The sequence below is a fragment of the Salpingoeca rosetta genome (assembly GCF_000188695.1).
Source record: "Salpingoeca rosetta unplaced genomic scaffold supercont1.8, whole genome shotgun sequence".
Lineage (NCBI taxonomy): Eukaryota > Choanoflagellata > Craspedida > Salpingoecidae > Salpingoeca > Salpingoeca rosetta.
The window spans coordinates 1,120,592-1,142,227 of NW_004754926.1; the positions used below are offsets into that span (position 1 = coordinate 1,120,592).

The 21,636-nt window shown below is 56.1% G+C and overlaps 6 protein-coding genes across 6 annotated transcripts in view; 4 read left to right on the plus strand and 2 right to left on the minus strand.

Annotated features, from left to right (window-relative positions):
* The window catches only part of PTSG_03717 (uncharacterized protein), a 7,461-nt gene extending 5,420 nt beyond the window's left edge, over positions 1–2,041 (minus strand). The window contains exons 1-5 of the mRNA XM_004995386.1: positions 1,609–2,041; positions 1,199–1,364; positions 935–1,020; positions 585–747; positions 221–325 (exon numbers count right to left, since the gene is read on the minus strand). Coding sequence (XP_004995443.1) covers positions 221–325; positions 585–747; positions 935–1,020; positions 1,199–1,364; positions 1,609–2,015 — 927 coding nt within the window. The 5' untranslated portion in view covers positions 2,016–2,041. The remainder of the gene's footprint in view (positions 1–220; positions 326–584; positions 748–934; positions 1,021–1,198; positions 1,365–1,608) is intronic.
* On the plus strand, positions 2,019–4,349 carry PTSG_03718 (uncharacterized protein). Its single transcript, XM_004995387.1, has 7 exons — positions 2,019–2,347; positions 2,527–2,597; positions 2,761–2,822; positions 3,040–3,120; positions 3,503–3,588; positions 3,823–3,915; positions 4,170–4,349. The coding sequence occupies exons 1-7, from the start codon at positions 2,267–2,269 to the stop codon at positions 4,254–4,256; spliced, it is 561 nt and encodes a 186-aa protein (XP_004995444.1). The 5' UTR covers positions 2,019–2,266; the 3' UTR covers positions 4,257–4,349.
* A 255-nt stretch (positions 4,350–4,604) lies between these two features.
* PTSG_03719 (uncharacterized protein) lies at positions 4,605–10,270 on the plus strand. The gene is made up of 13 exons (XM_004995388.1): positions 4,605–5,213; positions 5,466–5,631; positions 5,799–5,870; positions 6,112–6,221; positions 6,441–6,563; positions 6,866–7,017; positions 7,304–7,466; positions 7,678–7,931; positions 8,245–8,408; positions 8,602–8,799; positions 8,966–9,093; positions 9,321–9,451; positions 9,752–10,270. The coding sequence occupies exons 1-13, from the start codon at positions 4,760–4,762 to the stop codon at positions 10,031–10,033; spliced, it is 2,397 nt and encodes a 798-aa protein (XP_004995445.1). The 5' UTR covers positions 4,605–4,759; the 3' UTR covers positions 10,034–10,270.
* A 289-nt stretch (positions 10,271–10,559) lies between these two features.
* PTSG_03720 (uncharacterized protein) lies at positions 10,560–14,401 on the plus strand (the record flags this gene model as incomplete). Its single annotated transcript, XM_004995389.1, has 14 exons — positions 10,560–10,707; positions 10,946–10,980; positions 11,136–11,187; positions 11,326–11,369; positions 11,547–11,666; positions 12,005–12,028; positions 12,278–12,366; positions 12,505–12,527; positions 12,758–12,938; positions 13,162–13,264; positions 13,405–13,509; positions 13,726–13,827; positions 14,019–14,102; positions 14,264–14,401. The coding sequence occupies 14 exons, from the start codon at positions 10,560–10,562 to the stop codon at positions 14,399–14,401; spliced, it is 1,248 nt and encodes a 415-aa protein (XP_004995446.1).
* A 565-nt stretch (positions 14,402–14,966) lies between these two features.
* PTSG_03721 (uncharacterized protein) lies at positions 14,967–19,645 on the plus strand. The gene is made up of 11 exons (XM_004995390.1): positions 14,967–15,223; positions 15,470–15,769; positions 15,936–16,042; positions 16,213–16,287; positions 16,516–16,617; positions 16,864–17,003; positions 17,155–17,225; positions 17,411–17,646; positions 17,918–18,880; positions 19,110–19,208; positions 19,502–19,645. The coding sequence occupies exons 1-11, from the start codon at positions 15,040–15,042 to the stop codon at positions 19,568–19,570; spliced, it is 2,346 nt and encodes a 781-aa protein (XP_004995447.1). The 5' UTR covers positions 14,967–15,039; the 3' UTR covers positions 19,571–19,645.
* A 5-nt stretch (positions 19,646–19,650) lies between these two features.
* PTSG_12063 (uncharacterized protein) overlaps positions 19,651–21,636 on the minus strand; it is a 6,118-nt gene continuing 4,132 nt past the window's right edge. Inside the window, exons 7-9 of the mRNA XM_004995391.1 lie at positions 20,731–21,570; positions 20,404–20,500; positions 19,651–20,205 (exon numbers count right to left, since the gene is read on the minus strand). Of these exons, the coding sequence (XP_004995448.1) occupies positions 20,048–20,205; positions 20,404–20,500; positions 20,731–21,570 (1,095 nt within the window). The 3' untranslated portion in view covers positions 19,651–20,047. The remainder of the gene's footprint in view (positions 20,206–20,403; positions 20,501–20,730; positions 21,571–21,636) is intronic.

The following is a 21,636-nucleotide window of genomic DNA, read 5'->3' on the forward strand; positions in this document are numbered from 1 at the left end:
TTGCGTGCGTGTGTGTGTGTGTGTGCGTGCGCGTGTGTGTGTGTGTGTGTTTTATTGCGTGCGTGTGTGTGTGTGTGTGCGTGCGCGTGTGTGTGTGTGTGAGGTGAACGATGTGGACACAGAAAGCAGGAAGCATGATCGTCGGACACATGTCTGCAGTATCAACAACAGCTACAACCACGTGTGCATAGACACGCCTCAGTCCGAACAACACGCGTACGCTGACGACGTTGACGGTGGCTGCGCGCTTGAGGGCGTCCTGCTCCCACCGCTGTACCTCCTCATCTGCTTCGCTCGTCTCCGCCTCAAAGAACGCGCGATGCATCTATGGCAGCACGGGGCAGCGACCGAGGGAAGAGCACAGGTGTTCGTGGTGAGGCCTATTGAGAGAGGTGAGGACACACATACACACACACACATACACACACACGGAACACGCGCTCGCACACACCGCGATACAATCGCTCACAGTCGTCCTTCTGCTGGTCCCAAACACACTCACACACACACCCACACACACCCACTCACACGCACTCACACACACGCACTCACACACACGCACTCACGCACGCAAATGTCCGTACCTGTTTGAGCTTGTCCTGCTTTGAGATGCGTCGCGCCGCTGCATCGAACGAGAGCGCGTGCGACCGACGACCGCCAGCCACAGCGTCACCGCCATCGTCATCATCATCATCATCGTCATCGCGAACGAGCCGTTGCTGGGCAGGACGCACACGCCGCTCCACCCTGTACGTAAGCACGTGTGATGCGTGTGTGTGTGTGTGTGTGTGTGATGAGTGTGTGTGTGTGTGTGTGTGTGATGAGTGTGAGTGTGTGAATTGGTGCGAGGACAATTGCGAGCGTGGAGAGCGCGCAGTGTCATGCGTCGACCACTTGTTCAAGACAGATCTGGTATGCAATTGAGGCAACTCACGCGCTGGCATCGTGGTGATCGTCGTCAAGGGGGATGTACTCCTGCTGGTCCCGCAGCATCTGCCGCCGCTGCCGCGCAAACTTGGCCTGCATGTGTTACAGAGGCGTGGAGTGGTGGGTGGGGCCAGTACATGACATGAGATGACGATAGGAGCGATAAAAAATGTTGGAAGGAGGGCTGATAAGTGGACCAAAGGTAACATGCAGCAGCCAGCACATACACACGCGCACGCCCACACGGACAAAACGGCGACTGCCAACTCACCACGTCTTCAGGCGGCATGCTTGCGTCGAGGCCTGTGCCGCTCAGGGGAGCGCTCTGGATGAAGCTGCCATCTGCACCTCGCTCCTCGCTGTCATCGTCACCGGGCACACCCACGGACTCGTCAAGGCTGCCCTGCTCCCGGAATGACCCGGGTGTGAACGATTGACTTGAAATCCACGTGCACGACACATAGAGACAGAGAGGGAGAAAGAGAGCGGAGCGGGGCGTGAGTGGAGCAGTGACCCAGGTGTGGATGTACGGGTGAGGGTGTGGGTGGAAGCGTAAGCAGAGCATGGTGCGCCGTGACAACCGACACTGCCACAGCTAGCATTCACCCAATCACACACAATCACATGCACACACACAAGCACACCGATCACAGACACAATCACACGCTCAATCACACGCACTTGGCACGCAGCTTCTTGAGGTCATCTGGGGTGTATGTGGAGGAGAATGCGGGCTTCGCGGCGGAGATGGGTTGGTCCAGTGGCACGTCTGCCGTCTTGCGGCGCCTGCGGTCCTTCTTGATGACAAAGTGCGTGTCCGCCTCCTCCTCTTCGTTGAAACTGAGCAGCTGCTTGGGCTTGCCACGCTGCTTCTTGCTGGAACTCGCCTTGCTGCTGCCACTGCTGCCCTTTGCCTCTTGCCCCACCGCTGGCGTGGCAGCTGTGCTGGCGCTTGCACTGGCGCTTGCGCTGCCTGTGCTGGCTGGCGTGGTCGTCAGGCCATGTTCGCCCACCACCAGCTTCTTCTTCTTCTTCCGCTTGCTCTGATTCCGTCGCCGCTGCTCGCTTGCCCCCATCATCATCTCCATCGCGAACGATTCCTCCTCTGTGTGTGTGTGTAATTTATGGTGTTTGCACACAACACCCCATACGACTCCCAGCCACCAGACATTAATCAACCAATCACTGCTCCTCTTCTTCTCAGTGCGTCTGGCCGCCCATCTCTCTCTCTCTCTCTCTCTTTCTCTCACTTCCACGTCTCCTCTCGCTGCTTCACTGGTGTCGCACGTGTGCTTGCAGCACCTCTCATCTGTTCACGTCGCACGAATTGGGTTGCGGGATGCCGCCGCGTCGAGCCAGGGCATCGGCTGCAAAGCCGCAACAGCCCGAACCCAAGAGGGAGCCCATCGCCCTCTACCCTGTACGCTGCTCCATGCTTGCATATGTGTGTGTGTGTGTGCGTGTTTGCACGCATGCCACATGCTTGGATTGGCTTGGCTTGGCTTGACTCACCAGGCGTTTGGCCTGCACCACCTCTCACGCCCACACACGCACGCCAACACGCGCGCACGCACGCACGCACGCGCACACATGGTACAGCAAATCGAGACAAAGGTGAACGAAGACTTGCCCACAGACATCCCCGCCGATGAGATTCTCAACTACAAGAGGTAGGCAATGCAATGTGCAGCTGACACGGGTGTGGACAACACACACGCGTGCGCGCATTCACGCACACATGCACAAGTCATGGATTTTACCGCTGGCATCAACCTTTGAATGGAATGACGTGTTTGCTCACGCACGCACCTGCTCATTGTTATTGTGGTTCAGACACTTTGATCAGACTGTGAAGCAGCTTCCATATTATCTCAAGGAATCCGCAGAGCGCCACTGTACGTTGGGTGTCGTCGCAGAGCAAGCACTGGCCTGCCCTGTTTGTCATGGTGTTGGGCTCTGCACATGCTGGTCGCGCATGAATGCTTGCTTGCTGGCTGCTTGCCTGTCCCGTTCACTTCATTGAAAGCCATGCCCATGTTCTGTCTTCATCCCACCTCCCCCTCCCCATCTCTTTTGTTGTGCTTTGCTTCTGCATGCATTCAACCATTCAAGGGGTGGTGCGGTACTCTGACAGCCTCGTGAGCCAAGCGTCTGCCAAGACCGGCAGCAGCTCCGACGTTGCATGGGACCTTGGTGCGCACACGCGTGTCTGTGTTGTGTATTTGTCTGTAGATGTGTGTGTGTGCGCGTGTGTGCGCGTGTGTGTCGCCGTGTGTGTGTGTGTGTGTGTGTGTGTGTGTGTGTGTGTGTGTGTGTGTGTGTGTGTGTGTGTGTCGCTGTCGTTTGCTCTCTTGCACCCTTTGTTTGTTGACACGACTCCACAGCACATTTCAACACGACAATGTGTTCTCCTTTTTGCCAGCATCATCAATGTCTCCTGCAGTACTGTATCGCACTCACCAGCAACACACACACACACGCACACACTCACTCACTCGCTCACCCACTCACTCACTCACTCACTCACACACACACACACACATACACACACACTCACTCACTCACTCACGCACAGGATGGCCCATGCCAACAGAGCTGATGGCTCGGCCACCGAAACGAAAGAAGACAAAGACATTTGGGGGAGACCTGCAAAGATTATCGGTGTGTCCCTGCGTGTGGCTCTCTGAACTGTTTCGTTAGATGGCTTCTCTCCAAGTTTCTTCTGTTTGAGACCTAGTCATTGCCTGTGTTATCACAACACCGTCGCTCACACACTCTCGCCCAACTCACACACATTCACACTCTTACTCACCCAACTCACTCACGTGTACGCGCACCTCCGCAACCGTCTTCTTGCTTTCCGCTGTTCCCTGGTCCTGTATGCGACACCAACAGCGAAACGGCGGGCCGGACGACGACGAGGATGAAGACGAAGATGAAGGGCAGCCGCGGCCCGAGGAGGAATACGACGAAGAGCAAGAGGAAGAGGTCGGTGGCCCGTCGACCTTTGTGTGTGCTGTGTATATTGTGTGTTTGTGTGTCTGTGTGTGTGTCTGTCTGTCTGTCTGTCTGTCTGTGTGCGCGTGTAGTGTGTGAGAGTAACTTCACATGCTTCCCTGGTTCTTTTTTGTGTTGCTTGCCACCTCTGTCTTGTCCGTCTATCTTATCTGGCTGTGCGTGCGCCTCACTGCCCCCCTCCCCTTCGCTCATGACTCACATCCACACGCACGTGCACATGCCAGGGTGGTGATTACTTGGCGAGCTACTTTGAGGATGACGACGACACATATGAACGTGCAGAAGGCGGCGAGGAGGAGGAAAACTTCTAACATAACCCACAACGCCGCTGCTGCTGCTTCTGCTGTTGCCGCTCTCGTGTGATGATGACTCGCCCCTTTTAAACAATACACAAGACTGCGTGATATGAGATGAGGCTGCTCAAACACAGACAGACAGACAAAGAGAGAGTCGCAGCAGACACACGGACAGACAGACAGACAGTGTGTGTGTGGCAGAGAGGTGAGGAGCACTCCCACCCCACCACCACAACGAGGAATGAACACGACAAACAGTAGTGCAGTGCTGACACGCCTGCGCCACGTGTGTGTGTGCGTCGTCCGTATTTTTGGCGCACCTGGTGGTGGTGTCTTGTGCAACGGCCAACCACTGATTTGCGCCTCTGCTTGTCACCCTCCACGTTGACACTCACTCATTCACACCAGCACTGACTTTGAGACACAACAACAGCAGCTACTACCGTCTGCCTGTCTACTCTCTCTCCCTCTTGCTTGAATCGTCACTGCCAACCAACCAACGGCCAGCCAGGCACGAAATGGTTGAGAAGAACAGCGCCAGCCACGTCAACGGTGGCAAGGCGAACGGGGCCACGGCCGCGTCCTCCACCGCCACCACGGCATCTTCGTCGATGCGATTGGGGAAGGGCGCTGTTCGGCGGCGCCGTCGCACCATGGGCCTGCATCGCAGCAAGAACTTCCTGCAGCGGCAGCGCGCCCGTCTCAACTCCGGATCCAAGAGGGAGAAGGCTCTCTCCTTGCTCCAGCTGCTCTTCTATGTTGGCGTCGATATCCTCACCGCCAGCGTCACCGCCACCATCTGGTTCTTCGCCGGTATCTTCCTCTGGTTCTTCTCCCACATCCACGACGCCATCCTCTCCCGCATTGTCGGCTTCCACTACCTCTACAACGTCTCCTGGGAAGACCCGCGCGTCGACAGGGAGGCCCTCAACCTCACCGAGGACGACCACGTCATCACCATCGCCTCCGCATGTACGCCCACCAGCCTCATCAACCACCACCAGAACCATGCACGCTTGCACATAATAATAACTGCACATAGTGCGCGACTCGCATGCACGCACGTACACACACACGCACACACACACACACACATCCTAATGCATAGCACTGCGCACAGCAGGATTCACATCCACATCCACACTGACACTAACGCACCTCCTTTCCCCCCTTCAACCTTCCGTTGCACTTCTCCTCACATCTGCACCACGTTTGGGCCAACAGGTGACAATGTGCTCGACTTCATCATTGACGGGGCGCGTGTGACGGCTGTTGACCTGAACGAGTGCCAGCTGGCCCTGTGCGAGCTCAAGAAGGCCGCCATCCTTGAGCTTGGCTTTGAAGACTTCTTCGCCATCTTCGCAGAGCAGGACATCAAGCTTCTCAAGGCGTGAGTTTGTTCAGTGTGCCATGCTGATGGTCGTGTGTGTGTGTGTGCGCGTGCGTGTGTGTGTGTGTGTGTGTGCGTGCGTATGTGTGTGACAATGTAGCACGCCCCATGTGTGCAGCTCAGTCCTCACATCACCGCCTCCTGCCGTCACCATCGCCCACACACAGCAAATTCGCGCATCTCAAGCGCCACCTTGGTCCCCACTCTCTTCGCTTTTGGGAGCGCACGCTTCGCCGCGGGTACGTTTGTGTAGCGTTCGGCAACCATGTGCCGGAGGTGTGTGAGTGGTTTCCAAGGAATGCAGAGGGGCGCAGACATGTGGTGTTGTCGATACAGAGTGTGAATGCTGGCGACGGTTCGCGGCGTGCACCCAACCCCTTTGTACTGACGCCCCCCTCTCCACTCGTTGTGTGTGTGTGTGTGTGTGTGTGTGTGTGTGTGTGTGTGTGTGTGTGTGTGTGTGTGTGTGTGTGTGTGTAGGTTTGGCGGGTTCATGTATTCCGGGTCCTCTGGCTGGCTGGCGTTTATGCTCTTCCGCGTCCTCTTCCCCGTCATTGGCATGGGCTGGGTCCGCAAGGCTCTCCTCGACGGTGGGTGTGGGAGGGGGTATATGTATCTGTGTATGTGTCTGCGTGTGTGAATCTCCGTGTGTATGCATGTCTGTGTGTACAATGTGCGTATGCACAACAAGAAGAGTCCGTGCACCTGCCTTTGCTGGTGTTTTTTTTGTGTGTGTGGTAAGAGCGTGTCATGACCAGTCAGCCCTGCACTGACACGCCCTTCAATACCATCACATCACACGACGACAGGTGTCGACCAGGCCACGTTCCGCCGGAAAGCGCAGCAGCACGCAAAGCGACTGGAGTTTATCGCTTGGGTTGCAGACAGCGTCCTCGTCCCCATCTGCGCACCGCTCGCTGGCGTCCCCGCAGGTATTCGCGCGCGTGTGTGCACGTGTGGGGGGGGGCGGATGTGTGTATCTGTGTGTGTGTGTGTGTGTGTGTGCGTGCGTGTGTGTGCGTGTGTGCGTGCGTTTGTGCGTTTGTGCTTGTGTGCACGCTTTATATGTGTGCCTCTATGTGTGTGTGTGTGTGTGTGTGTGTGTGCGTGCGTGCCTTTCACTTGTTATTCATTGCATTACTCATCACTCGCTTACTTCTGCTTTCTGGTACCGCCTGCATATGCCATCCTACCCCCTCCCCCCACCTCGTTTCCACCGCCTCCTTCTCCGCAGCGCAACTTGGCCTTGGTGACCACCGCGAGGGAAATGTGCACACCATTATGGAGCGCGTGTTCCTGCACACGGATGTTGTCAACGACAACTACTTTTTCCTCGGCTACATCCTTGGCAAATACACCCGCACCTGCTGCCCGCGCTACCTCAAGGTCTGCACTGCGGGGTGTGCACTTCTTGTGGGTGTGTGGGTGTGTGGGTGTGGGTGTGTGTGTGGCTGTGTGTGCGTATGTGCGTGTGGGTGTGTGTGCGTGTGCGTGTGGGTGTGGGTGGGTGTTTGCGCTGTTGTGTAAATGCCACAGCTTTGCTGTACCCTGCCGTCCGTGCGTGCAGCCTTATCCAGTTCTTGCATCCACCTTGCCCCTCGGCACCCCCACTGTTCCTTAACCCCCCCCCCCCTCTCCCCAACCTCCACGCATGTTGCTCTTGCTTTCGCAGGAGGAGCACTTTGGCAAGTTGAAGCGGTACATCCGGCAAAACCGGCTTGACCTGTATCACGGCACGCTTGCCGACCGCTACCGCGACGACATGAGGCAAGTTGTCCCGCCCACATACACCGCAGCTATCATGCTGGACCATCTCGACTGGATGGACGACGCAGGTGCGCTCCCATATGACTTGTATTCACACACATTCATGCCATTCGCAAACATGCACAAGCAAATACACGTACACTCATACACACAAACACATCTTACGTACACAAAATACACACATACACACAGAGACACACGACGCACACACAAACACGCACAACATACCTGTTCACATCCCCTATCCCATCCGCTGTGTGTGTGTGTGTGTGCGTGCAGGGGTGAATGAGGAGCTTGCGCTGCTGTGGCCGCTGCTTGACGACGATCGCGGCCGCATTCTCTGGCGCTCGTTCAGCGACACGCCGCACCGCGCAGCCCTCAAGTGGATGGACAGCACGCGTGTTGATGACGGAAGCAGGGACCGCACGGGCATGTACTGGGGAGTGTGGGTCGCGGAGAAGAAGACATGCGGCGTTCACCCCGAGGACATCACGCCTGGCCTCTTCTGGAGCCCGCAGCCGCCGTTCAGCCTGGTGAGCAGCCGTGCCATATGTGGGGAGGGAGGGCTTGGCTGGTTGTTGTTGTTGTTGTTGTTGTTGTTGTTGTTGTTGTTGTTGTTGTTGCTGCTGCTGCTGCTGCTGCTGCTGCTGTTGTACTTGTTGTTGTTGCTGTTGTTGCTGTTGCTGCTGCTCTTGTTGCTGCTGCTCTTGTACTCGTTTAGGTTCTTGTTCTTGCTGTTACTGCTGTTTCTGGCCGCACTGTAGCTGCACGCTCCTTTTGTTGTTATCGACAGCTAATAGCGACCTCTTCTCGTTCCCCTTGTCTCCGCTGTCACGTTGCGCTCAGGTGGACCAACTGCTGACGGGGCTGCGCATCGTTAGCTTCCCTGTGCTGCAGGCATTTCGGTCCGGTATGAGCAAGGCCCAGTGCCTCTCTGGTGTTGCCGCCGATGACCTCTCCCGCAACAGACACGCCCACAAGATTGAGGCCTTCTACCAGTCCCAGGCAAAGTGCGACCGGCTGCCGCTGCGTGGGTGTGGGTGTGTGGGTGTGTGTATGGGTGAGACGTGTGCGCAGCTGACACCTTCCTATTTTCCTCACAGCACGACCGCGCACACACACACACACACATACACATACACACACACACACACACACACACACACACACACAAACACACAAACGCACGAATGCGTGCGACAGGGCATACGACGCGTTTCGCGAGAATTTCCTGCATGCGCGCAAGGCGCTGGCGACATCGCTGCCGCTCAAGAGCGATGAGAAGTTGGTGTGGATTGACGTTGGTGCCGGTACTGCCCGCAACCTCGAGTTTTTCCCTGTCGACACCCTCCGCCGCCGCTTTGCAAAGATCTACATCCTTGACATCTCAGCCAGCCTCCTGTGAGCCTGTGAACCGAGCGGGCATGTGGTTGTGTGTGTGTGCTTGTGTGTGTGTGTGTGTGTGTGCTTGCATTCCTTACTCTCCTATCCTGCCCTCTTCGTGTTGTTGATGGCGTTCACTTGCCATGTTCTCACCTCCTTGTATTTCTTGACTTTAATTTTCCAGGAACGTTGCCCGCCATCGCATCGAGCGTGCTGGTCTCTCTGACATTGTTGAGCTTGTTCTTGCAGACTTTACCGACCTCTCCGAAGCAGGGCAGCAGGCCCTCCCAAAGCCAGGCACTGCACATCTCGGTACAGCGCATGGCGTTGTGAGTGCGTGTGCGTGTGCGTACCTTGTGTGCGTGTGCATGCCTTGTGTGCGTATATTTCTTTGTCGTGCACGCACACGTGTTTATGCGTTTTCGCACACGCACACACACGCACGCACCCTGCCGTCTGCGGAGCCCGACTTACACACAAAAGTCTCACCACTCATGCACTCGGCAACGCCTGTCTCTCTGTTTGCAACAACAATGCAGTGACGTTCAGCTACTCGCTGTCGATGATTCCAAACAAGACGGCTGCACTGCAGCAGGCCGCCCGCCTCCTCCACCCGGACGGCGCCATTGGCGTCGCAGACTTTTTCCAAGCAGGGCCAGCCCACCACCAGGTGCTGTGGCGTGTGTGATGTGTATCGATTTGTATGTAACTGCGTGTCTGTGTGTCTGTGTGTGTGTGTGTGTGTGACTGCGTGTCTGTGTGACTGCGTGTGTGTGCGTGTGTCTGTGTGTGTGTGTGTGTGTGTTTTAGTTGGTCTCTGTGTTGTGTTGTGTTACTCGTGCATTTGCACGTTGATGTTTGAGCTCACGTCCACCTTCCTCCCTCCCCATTCCCTGTACATGCATGCACACGCATACACGCGCACACTCCCCGCCTCTTCATACTCGTGGTGATGTGCTGTTTGCTGCAGCACAAGCCCGTGTCGCGCATGCTGTCTCGCCTGTACGACCTGGGCTGCAAGCTGTGGTTCCGCCAGGATGGCGTGCACCTGCTGTCGGACCATCTGTTTGACACGGTGCTGGAGCGGGACAACGGCGTGCTGGCCGTGTGCACGGAGCGCTTCCGTGGGCAGGTGCCCCTCATCCCCGTGCTCCGCCCCTGGCACGGTGTCTGGGTTGGAAAGCGCGCCCAAGACGACGCTGAGGAGGAGGACGGCGATGATGAGGAGCAGCCGTCCACCAGTCAGGAGTGACAACCAAGCAAGCACGCAAGATGAACGCTTGATGTGAAAATGTCACTAGCATTGCCGTTCTCGGCACTGTTTCTGTGCGTGCGTGTCTGTATGTCTGTCTCTGTGTTCGTGTGTGTGTCTGTGTGAGTGTGTGTCTGTCTCTGTGTTCGTGTGTGTGTGTGTGTGGGTGTGTTCTAGTGCCATGTCGAACCATCAGATACAATACAAGAGGAACAACAGTGTAAACACGAAAACAAGAACTGATGACGTCACACAAACACTTGCCTTTTTTTGCTGACTGCGCGGTTTTTGTCATTCCCTGTCAAATTTGACGTGCGGCGGTTTTCTGATTGTATGCATCGAATCATTTTGCACTCCCCAACGAAACCAGAGAGTCGCTTATCGCGTTCCAGCGCAAGGCCAGCAGCCAGTCTTCCACTCACACACCACCACACCACCCCGCACCAAGGTCATCATCCTTTCGTTTGGCCGACCCAGCCCGCCAAGCAAGCAAGGAAGCCTGCTGCCCTGATCACGTCCAGCTGTCATGGCTCAGCAAGGTCAGCAGCAGCCGCAGCAGCAGCACCAGGCGCCGCAGAATGTCACCACCAGCGACTACTCCCGCCTCTATGGCGTGGCACCAGCGCTCATGGGCCACCCGCGTCTCATGTTCCCTTCCCAGCAGTTCCCTCAAGGTTTGCACAGCCCGAACGAACGCCTTCCCTGCCTATCCCCTCGACCACATGCATGAATCTCTGCCTATGTCTGTGTGTGTGTGTCTGTATCTGTGTGTCTGTGTGTTTCTGTGTGTGTCTGTGTGTTTCTGTGTGTGTTGTTGTTGTTGTGGTGGTGGTTGCTGTCGTCATGCGCCACCTCTCACCTTCACACCTTCACAAACACACCCGACAAACAACAACAACAACAACAACATAGGCACTGAAGCTGGCGTCACAAACGCCATGATGTCGGTAAGTCGGTCATGATCTACAACACAAACACAGAGCCCACGCACCTCAGTGGTGGTTTTTTTCGGTGCTGGGCCGTGCATTGTCCCCCGCCCCCACCACCCCAACCCACCCCAATTCACACCACTCGACCTGCTTTGCCGCGCTTCTTTGTCCAGTCATACATGAGCGCCCAGGCCGCCGGACGACCCGCTTATGTCTCCTTCCACCGTAAGTGCCAATGCGCGTGTTTATTCACCTCTCCGATGCAATTCGCTGGATTCTGTTGAATGGTTCTGTTTCCATCACACCTGTCTGTGCTCACATGTTCACATGCACACTGCGTGCTCCTGATGTGTGCGCCTGCAGCAATGATGTCCATGCCGCAAATGATTCCGTTCAGCGGCTCCATGGTGAGTGTGACGGCGCGCAGTTCAACACGTCGCAACCTCCCGCTCCTTTTGCTCTCGGTGTGCTCGTGCTCTCGCATGCAGCCCCACTCTCGCCCTGCGTGTACATACGGTGGCCCTTCTCACCCTGACCTTCCGCGATGCATACTCTTCCCAATCACCACAAACCACGTGCGCCAGCCGTATCTGCCGGCACACTCTACGAGCCTGCCGGCCATGACGGGCGGCATGCCCCAGCACATCAACCCGGCTGCCATGATGTCCCAGGAGGATATGAGCCGCTTCGCAGTCATGCCACAGGTCCGTCATTCGTTCGTGTCTCTGTGTGTCTGTGTGAGTGCGTGCGTGTGTGGGGGGAGGTTACTTGTCTGTGTGTGTGTGTGTGTGTGTGTGTGTGTTTACTTGTCTGTACTCTTGTGTCTGTCTGTCTGTGTCTGACAAACATGTGTGCCTGTCTTGTCTGGCTACATCAACGGCCGCGGTCTTGTCCATTGCACTGCGGGTGCTGTCCTGTGGCTCTGCGCTGAGCCTCACCTCACCGCCTTTCCTTGCGCGCGTGTCTCTGCACCCTGCCCGTCCTCCAATACTTGGACCATCACGTCACGTCATGCTGGTGCATTGGTGCGCCTGCTCTGCAGATGCAGAAGAAGACGCCCCGCAAGGTTTGTTTTCACGCTTCAAACACCTTCGCTCAGCTGCTGTTGTCTCTTATTGCCATCACAGCGTTTCGCCTGATCCAAGCATGATATCAATCACAACGCCGCCACTAACTCAGTTCAATCAACTTTTTTCCTTGACCGCATCTCATCTTGCTCGCGGCGTGTGTGTGTGTGTGTGTGGTGTGCGTGTGTCTGTGTGTCTGTGTGTGTCTGTGTGTCTGTGTGTGCTCCGCTCTCGTGTGTGTCACACAGGGGAGCATCCAAACGCAGGAAGATGAGCTGGCAACCAACATCCCCGACCTGTCAACAACAAAGCCAGAGCCGCCAGCCAAGCGCTCAAAGTGCGTTGATTGCATGATTCATGAAAGCATGTATGCTGCCACTTACACTTGCCTGGTCTCAACATGTTTGTGGCTCTTCTCACGTTTGTTCTGTCGCCTGCATATTTTCTTTATCTTCTGCTTCTTCTGTCTTCACAGGGCCAGCCGCAAGCCTCGCTCGAGTACGTCCTCAATCGGCACACCCTGTGTGTGTGTGTGTGTGTGTGTGTGTGTGTGTGTGTGTGTGTGTGTCATTGTTGTCAACGCCATACCGCCGCCACCACCACCACCACTACTGCTTCTCCTCCCTTCCACTCACACACGCACACTCAACCTTTCACCTACGTCGCTGTCTCACTTGTAACCCCCCCCCCTCCCTTCAACACACACTCCTGTGTCTGTCTGTGCGCAGACAAGGAGCCGAAGCGGTCAAAGCAGTCGTCTGGGCGCGGGTCATCGCGCAAGGACAAGGACAAGGACGGCGCGGGCAAGAGTGCCTCCTCTGGCGGAAAATCAAAGGGGCCTCGCTCTGCACACTCCGCCAAGAAGGCCGCCGCCGCCATGGCCGCAACTGCGGCACAGCAGCTCGCAGAGTACGCTTGCATTGCGGGGGCGGTGTGTGTGTGTGTCTGTGTGTCTGTGTGTGTGTGTGTCTGTTTGTCTGTCTGTCTGTCTGTCTGCCTGTGCACCTGTTCACCTGTCTGTGCCCGTTTGTGTGCCCTGCTCTGTGTTCTATTCGTTCCTATGCCCGTGTGCTTGCGCGCTGTGCGTTGCTGACCGTGCACATCATTGTTGCCTTGCGTGTGATGTCCATAGGCCCAGCCTAACAGAGCTGCTGAGCAAATATGTGCGGCACCGCCCTCCCGTGTGCGACATCATGTATGGCCGCAAGGACCACATGAAGACGTGGGCAGAAACGGTGCGTGTCTTGGTCGCGTATCTCTGTCTGTCCGTCCGTCCGTCTGTCTGTCGTTCTGTTTGTCTGTCTGTGTGCTCGCTTGTCCCTTTGTTGCCTTGCACGTGCAATGTAACAGGTGCTCGTCTTGTTCGTCGGCGCAGGGTGTTCCCGGCCACTTCAAGCGCCCATCCGATGTCAAAGTGGAGAGAACCACGCCCACCTTTGATGACATTGTGCGCGATGAAGGCTTTGAAGCTCGTCGCACGGTGCGTTGTCGACACAAAGAGGGGTGGGGCAGCACGCCAGGGTGCATTGTGCCATTGCGATTGCTTGGGTTTATGTGAGTGTGTGTGTGTGTGTGTGTGTGTGTATGCGTGTGTGTGTGTGTGTGTGTGTGTTTGTTGGTACGTGGGTGGTTCTCCTTGCCATTGCCTTTGTTTTTGGCGTGCTCATGTGTCGCTTTCGCGTACGCGTGTTTGCAGTCGGAGGCGAAGTTCCGCACGAAGATGGTGGTGCAGCAATTCGAGTCCATCTTCATCGATGACCAGGACACCACCGAGCGCGTTCAGGCCCTGACTGAGGAAGTAGGTCCACTTGCAGGGTGTGGTGGTGGTCGTGGTCGTGGTGGTGGTGGTGGTCGTGGTCGTGGTCGTGGTGGTGAGCTTATGCAGCTTATGCAGCTTATGCGGCTCATGCAGCTTATGCAGCTTATATGCAGCCCACACTTGCACACTCACGCGCTTACACGTGCACACCCTCTCTCGCGTTTGTTCAGCTTGACGAGGAGCGTGCGCATGTCGTGGATTCGCTGTCCAAGGACGATGCAGAGAAGCTTGAGTCTTGCATCGACTACCTCAAGGTGCGTGCTGAGGCACTGTCACCCGTGTATGTCACCGATTGCATGCGTCCTTGACGTCGCCCGTTATTGTTGCTGTGGGTGGCCCCCTTGCTCAGCACATGTCAGCCCTTTGTTGGCCCGCCAACAGGCTCACGCTTTGTTCCATTGGCTGTTGGCTGTAGGAATGGGACACGGTCGCGCAGGAGCAGCGTGTTGCGCTTGACAAGTGCCTGCGCTCGTTTGAGAAGCTGCCAGACTCACAGCAAAGATCCATTGCATCCATGATTAACAAGCATGGCCCTAAGAGACCCCGTAGATGAGCCACCTCTGCCTGTGTGTGTGTGAGTGTGCAAGTGTGCACGCTGTTGTGTGCATGCTGTTGTGTACACGCTGTTGTGTGCATGCTGTTGTGTACACGCTGTTGTGTACACTTAAGCGTTGTTTTCGTCTCTCGGCTACACCGTCTGCTGTCCGCCCTGCGTATCCTTCTTCCTAGCACCGTCTTTCTTGGCTCTTTGAGGCCGCTCTCCCGTTCCCGCTCCTCTGCTGCACAATGGCCGTGTTAGTCACGTGTCTGCTGTACATAGCACCCCCGTTGTTGTATTTGCTGTTCTTTTGCTTGCCTGATGTCAATAAACGACCCACTCTGAGACAACCGGAGACAGATGGCTGTTTGGCACAATCACTCACTCACTCACTCACTCACTCACTCGCTCACTCACTCACTCACTCACTCATAGACACAAGCAGCCTGCGTGTACAGGCCATTTTGGCGGGAAAATCACATCTCACAACATCACACAAGACATGGCCAAACACAGAATGGCGGGAAAGCGAAACATGTAACGCGTGTTGTTGCTTTGCTACAGCGTTGGCTGGGGGTGGGACTGCGGCCGCTGGCGATGTTGCTGGTGCATTCATCTTGTCGCTGGTCCAGCCAGTGTTCACGTCGTCGTCGATGCTCCTAGCTTGTGCAGCCAACACATACACGCTCCACCTCTCTCCTCTGCATAGGATGGAGAAGCTACGCGTGAGACTGACCTCAGGGTTTGTCGCGCACTATGCAAAGATACCACACGGGAGCCCCTGCCCTTGGCTGGGCGACCAGCTCTCGCTTGGCTTCGAGCTTCGTGCAATCAGCAGTGAGTGGTATGCGGGTCGCTTGTTTCATCGTTTTTGATTCAGGTTTACGTGCTGCTGTTGACGCAGACACTCGATCTTGCCGCCCTTGCTGCATCGTGGCCTCACACACACACACGCACAGACAGACAGACACACACGCGCGCGCGCGTGCACACACACACACTCTCTCTCTCTCTCTCTCGCTCGCTTGCTCGCTCGCTCACGTGCGCACACACACATACACACACTCTCCCATGGCATATCAGCTCTGCTGAAGGACGACGTTGTACAGCTTGGGCTGCCCACAATTGAGAGCCAGCATGGACAGTGCGTGCTGTTGTTTGCAGCAAAGACGAGTGTGTTCAAAGATGCACGGTTTCGAAAGCGAATTGCAAAGGCGGGCATGGCGCTCGTCGGTAAGCCACTGGATCCAAGTCTGCAGCAGATTCTCGCAGCACTGCACCTGCGGATCTTGGTCCACTCTCGGTTCTGGACATGTGGCGACCACGCAAACTGGACATGGTTGCTCAAGGAGACCATCGCCACCCAAGGACCCCCACTTCCAGGTTGGCTGATGCGTGCATGTGTGTGCGCGTACGTTAGTTGTGTGTGTGTGTGTGTGTGTGTGTGTGTGCATGTGCGCAAGTTGTAGACAGTTCTCTATGTACTCTGACATCACTGCTGTTCCTGGCATGCTGCGCTCACGCCCTTTGCGCGACCACGCCCTGCAAGCCTGCATCATGTCCGTCGATGACCTTGGGGATGATGAGGACGATGGCGACGACGACGTCTTCTTCATTCACACAAGAGGCTGCCGTGTTGCAACACAGCCACTTCAGGTACGATAGACCACGCACACACAAGCTCCCCCCGCCACCCAACGTCTATTCACACATCCACATCCACATACACATACACATACACATACAAGCTTCAACATACACATACTCACACACATATAAGCGTAAACATACTCACGCACTCACATTCGTACACTTGTATTGAGAAGCTCGAAGCACTGTTGCCGACAGCAAGCCAGCGAGAGTCGTTCTTGGCCCAAGATCAAGCACATCCCATCGAAGAGGTATGGCACAACATTCACAACAAGAACTAGAGGACGTGCTTCCACCTCCTTCTCCTCCTGTTCGTGCATGACTCGGGCTTCGTTCCGTTTTGCGCTCACCACGCAGCACCTACGCCCACAACAGCAGATTGGCCATGACTGCATTCACAACTACTCGTCTCACGCACGTACCAACCCTAACAACCACTTCCATACGCTGCCACCTTTCTCTTTACCTCCCTCTTGCAGATTTGCTGCTTCATGCTACCGTATGGAACACCGTGCAAGCTCGACCGCATCTTGCCTCCCCACGCTGTCAAGACCTCCTTCCTCAGCACTTACACCACCGTGGTACGAAAGTACACGCATACACACACACACACCTACGCATGCAAGCAGATCACTGCTGCTTGTACTGTCTCATTGCACCATGTCATTCATACGACAGGATCAAGGGCAAAGGCACAGGGCACGTACTGCACGCAGAGCCCATATAACTGGCTTCTCCCACACCCACACGTAAACACACATACACGCACACACACGCACCCACACACGCACCCACACACACACGCACACAAACACGCCTGTGGACAGTGGAACAAGATGTTGCCAGACCCAGGGTTTGTTGGCCTGGTGGTGTTTCCGGGTGCTGCTTCTGCACAAGCGGTGCCTGGCAGCCTGCTGTTTACGTCTCGGCCAGCACCGATCATTGAAGGGCGCCAAGACCGCTTTGGGTATGTGTTCAGCATTCCAGCGTGCGCGATCCGCACCATCTCCTCTCAATATTGAACAACCACAAGCCACTCACTCACTCACTCACTCACTCACTCAACTCACTCACTCAACTCACTCACCCACCAACGCCACCAATGATCATGTGCTCAGGGGTTCATACCTGCAGGAGATGAAAGAGGAGCTGAAAGCCGTCATCAAAGGCATAGCGACCGTCGAGACCGGTGCGACCTGCAGACGTGCTGCTGGGTGTTGATGGCCAAGCAACGCGCAGCGCAGTGCAATGCGTCGATGATGCGACACGGCAGATGGGTCGCACAATACAATGCAATCACCCATAAGAAGCACCGTGAATGTCGATACTTGCACGCACGACACCCACTCACGCATACACACACCACGTTCGCAGTGAACAAGCCAGCCCATGTACAAGGACTGTGGCCAGAGGAAGAGTGTTCACTTCGCCGCTACCTACGCGACTCCTTCGCGGCCAAACTTGTCGATGATGACAAGAATACGGAGACAATGCCGCTCTCGTCTTCTTCCTCGCCCACAGCCCTGGGTCAGGATACGAGCAACGAGGGAGCCATCGGGAAGACCCCTCGTCCTCCACCCATCGTGCCTTCGTTCAAAGCCAGGCGACCAGTGCGTCACAACTCATCCGACTTGTGCTTTCTTGCTTTGTCCACACGCATCCTCTTTGCGTTGCTTGTCTGCAGCGCGCACACACACACACGCACACACACACACGCATGAACACACGCACACAAACACACACACATGATCATTCGCCAAACCACACACACATGATCATTCGCCAAACCACACCCACACACCATCCTTCATACCCACACACCATACAACATATTCACACACGTGTGCTGTCACTCTCTCGCGTGTTCGTGTGGTGGCGCAGAAGGTGATAGCAGTGACAACAGCAGCGAAAGCAAAGAAGGCGTCATCAAAGTCCACGAAGAAGCGCCAGAGCACGAGCTCGTCATCATCATCAACATCAAGCACCCCATCCACCCCTTCGAGCAACGCCAAGACCAAGACGAAGCCCAAGCCAAAAGATTGCAAACGAAGACCATCAACAGCAGCTGGCAGTGCCGATAACGCGAGCGAGACACCAGCCACCAAGGAGGCATCTGCACATAGTGGAGGCGACTCTGCGGGCGTCCACACCCAAGCGACGAAGGATGGCACGGCAGAGCTGGTGGATAGCGAGGTGCCAGCGAAGAAGCCGCAGCCGAAGAGGAAGCAAACGAAGACCGCATCAGCGACGAAGCGAGGACAAGCGAGCAAGCAACACAGTAGCAGTGGTGGGGGGAACGGCGAGAAGAGGCGAGACGAGAAGCGTCAGGGCGGCGGTGATGCAGATGGCGAGGATGCAGTGACTGGTGAGACGGCGGCGACACAGCAAGATACCGCCGGTGGCGACAAAGGTGACACATCGGCTGCATCACCTGATGCGCAACGCAGCAAGAAGACGACAACGGCACGACCAAGCACGAAGAAGGCGACGACGAAGAAGACGACGACGAAGAAGAACAAGAACAAGAAGAAGGACGACAAGGATAAGGCAAAGTTGTTGGGGGATGACGACGACAAGACAAGGGGCGACACCAGCAAGGAGGCGACTGTATCATCACCGAGAGCGGGCAAAGTCCTGTCGTCATCACCACCATCGCCAGCAGTGGCCAAGCAGCTGTTGCCCAGTCTGGATGCTGTTGCGAGCCAGCAGGGTGGCGAGGGCGTGGGGGAGGGCGGGAACGCCACGAAGAAGGCCAAGAAGGACGACGGCGCTGCTGCAAAGAAGTCGACATCGACACGCAAGCGCAAGGACGTTGCCACCATGCGAAAGGAGGCCGAGGCAAAGGTTCGTGCGGCTGTGATGCCTGTGCAAGGGGCGTGGTTATGATGGGCGGTGTGAGTAGTTCGTCTGGCGAGTGGACCTCCTCCTTGCTTTGTTTGACATGAAAACTAGCCAGGAGTGTGCCATGGCTGCTCAGCCCTACAGGCAGGCAGTCGTGGCCATTCCTTGGTTTTTTTTTTGGGGCGTGTCGCCTCACATGCACGACACCCGCACGTACATCTGCGATGTACAGGTGGCTTCGTTGAACATGAGCACCGTTGTGGAGAAGAGCGGCTTTGCGGCTCTCAACACGGAAGTGCTTCGACTCTGGCTCAGCAAGCACAATGTCAAGGTTTGTTCCTGAGATCTTTCACAAGATCACACACGCACGCACGCGCGCACACGCAAACGCACACGCACACACGTATTCGCAAACGAGTGCGTCAAAGCGGGCGAGTGCGTGGGTACATTCGAGTGCACATGAACATGCCATCGTTGTGTTCATGCGTGCATTATGCAGTGTGACTGTCGCACAACCATTTCTCATCCACAACTCCATTGAGCACACCCCTTCCAGCCTTCCTTGCTGCACTCACGCGTGTGTCACCATCCCACCCTCGCACACACACACACACATACATACAGACGACAACCAAGATGAAGAAGGGTGTGCTGATCGAGAAGTGCAAAGAAGTAGTGGCTGCCAGCAGCTGAAGTCCACAGCACACACCCAGCGCGGCTGTCATGTGGTCGTGTGCGTATCGTGTGTGTGTGTGTGTGTGTGTGTGTCGCTTGCATCTTTGTCTTGCGCCTTTGCCTAGTTTGTTCGGTCATTCATTCGCGTCATTTACTTGCTTGCGTGGGTGGGGTGTTAATGTGAACATGGGCAATAGAGAAGAGGTGCACCACCGCTGATAACGCACACGGGTCATTACGTGTGAAGTGTAAACAAACAGGCAAACAACGGCTAGGCGACCAACGCGTTGGGGGGGGGGGGAAGGGTTATAACATCACCGCCAGCAATGTGAGGGTGCACGATTGGTGGCAACACATGCGCACATCCACACCGTGCGCTTGTCGACCAACAGAAAGAAAAAAAAAACAAGTCGGACCAAGTGTCAAGAGTCGCTTCCTCAAACACGAAAACAAATGCAGGCATCATCGCACTGTTGCAGTACGTGTGCGTATGTGTTATGCTGTTTGTGAGCTCGTATCGGTGGCAGTGCCTGTGCCGGTTGTGTGCACAATGATGTCTGGGTGGACAATCTCCTTGTGCGGGTGGGTGACGCGCGTGTGGATCAGGTAGTACATGTACTCGTCCATCAGCAGCTTGAGCACATTGCACGAGCCTGGTTGGTCATCAGCGAGAGCACATGCGTGGTGGTAGAGTGGTGGTGAGTGAGAAGGACTGTTTGTACTGCAAACGGTGCACATGAAGCACAACAACGACAGCACAGAACAACAAGCACAACAGTAAGCACAGGAACGAGTACACGCAACAACGAACACACACACACACAGACAAAGTACGCAGCAGGCTGTCTCACCGAACGACGGGGCGCTCTTCATGGTGAGTTCACGCAGAATCTGGGAGGAGTAGAACGTCCACGCTTGCAGCAGCTTCCTTGCTGTCTTGTGCAACAACTGATGTGTTGTGACAGAGGCCGAGGGGGGTAACAGAATGCCAACAAAGCAAAACAAAACAGAGGTATTGTGAGTCACTGCTGATCCACAGCGTGGTTCGTGCGCGCAGGCAACAAAACATGCGCTTTAACACGTGGTCCAGGCTACAAGCAAATGACAGCACTCAAATGATAACAACAACAGAACAACCGATGACAGCCTCTCAATGAAAGTGAGCGTTGGAAACACACCTCCATGCGTTCCACTTCGGTGTTTTTGCTTGAATCGCTGTCCTGTGCGGCATCAGGGCGTTCTGATGGCGTCGACGCCGGGCCAAGCGTCAGCTTCCTGCGTGCATCCTCCGCAGCAGAAGAGCCCTTGGCCCCAGCTTGTGAGGGGACAGTGGGGGTCTTTTGAGCCTCCAGTGCATTCTGCTGTTGTTGCTGCTCGCTGGGCGGGGGTGTGCTGCGCGTGGGCGATGATGTGCCAGCGCCAGCACTGTCAGCAGAGGCGCCACTGCTCTGCTTGGCAGCGGCAGATGTGTCGACGCCGTCCTTGTTGCTTGACGATGTGCTCTTGCTGGGCTGTGTTCCTGGCTGCTGCTTCTGTTGGGACGCTGCGGCCTTGGTGTGTTGCTGCTCCTCGGCCGTGGCTGCCTGCACCTGCTGCTTGCTTTGGTGGGTTGTGCCCCGCCCTGCGCTCATGGCAGGCAGCGCGGGTGCGGGTGGGCAAGAGTCCAGAGGCGGCAGGTGCTCGTAGGACGGCGAGCTGTGGTCGTGCGAGCCGCTGTCCACGCTCATGGCATCAAAGTCAATGCCGACCATGGACTTGAACGTGCGCTTGACGATACTGTCGAGCCAGTGCGAGGCGTAGCTCAAGCCGCGCGGCTGGTCCAGAAACTCGAGCAGCTCCGCAAAGATCCTGTCCACAAACGCGTCGGGGCAGTCTGTGACCCATGCGGATTCGCGTTTGATGGCCTTGAGGTTCACGCGGTCGAGATCGGTGCGCATTTGCTCCACTTGCGCGTGGCTGTTCAGCATCTTCATACCGGCCTGTGCCAAGTTGTTGAGTGCCATGCGTCGCTGCATGATCTGTGTGTGTGTGTGTGTGTGTGTGTGTGTGTGTGTGTGTGTGTGTGTGTGTGTGTGTGTGTGTGT

What these genes read in the sequence shown, in the direction of transcription:
- PTSG_03718 (XM_004995387.1), top strand. Translation starts at nt 2,267, where the DNA reads ATGCCGCCGCGTCGAGCCAGGGCATCGGCTGCAAAGCCGCAACAGCCC. An exon ending in AGCCCATCGCCCTCTACCCT is followed by an intron (nt 2,348 to 2,526) that starts GTACGCTGCTCC and finishes CACATGGTACAG; the next exon opens with CAAATCGAGACAAAGGTGAA. An exon ending in GAGACCTGCAAAGATTATCG is followed by an intron (nt 3,589 to 3,822) that starts GTGTGTCCCTGC and finishes CGACACCAACAG; the next exon opens with CGAAACGGCGGGCCGGACGA.
- PTSG_03719 (XM_004995388.1), top strand. Translation starts at nt 4,760, where the DNA reads ATGGTTGAGAAGAACAGCGCCAGCCACGTCAACGGTGGCAAGGCGAAC. An exon ending in GACATCAAGCTTCTCAAGGC is followed by an intron (nt 5,632 to 5,798) that starts GTGAGTTTGTTC and finishes GCCCACACACAG; the next exon opens with CAAATTCGCGCATCTCAAGC. An exon ending in TTCTACCAGTCCCAGGCAAA is followed by an intron (nt 8,409 to 8,601) that starts GTGCGACCGGCT and finishes TGCGTGCGACAG; the next exon opens with GGCATACGACGCGTTTCGCG.
- PTSG_03721 (XM_004995390.1), top strand. Translation starts at nt 15,040, where the DNA reads ATGCTCCTAGCTTGTGCAGCCAACACATACACGCTCCACCTCTCTCCT. An exon ending in CCAAGGACCCCCACTTCCAG is followed by an intron (nt 15,770 to 15,935) that starts GTTGGCTGATGC and finishes ACGCCCTGCAAG; the next exon opens with CCTGCATCATGTCCGTCGAT. An exon ending in TTGCAACACAGCCACTTCAG is followed by an intron (nt 16,043 to 16,212) that starts GTACGATAGACC and finishes TGTATTGAGAAG; the next exon opens with CTCGAAGCACTGTTGCCGAC.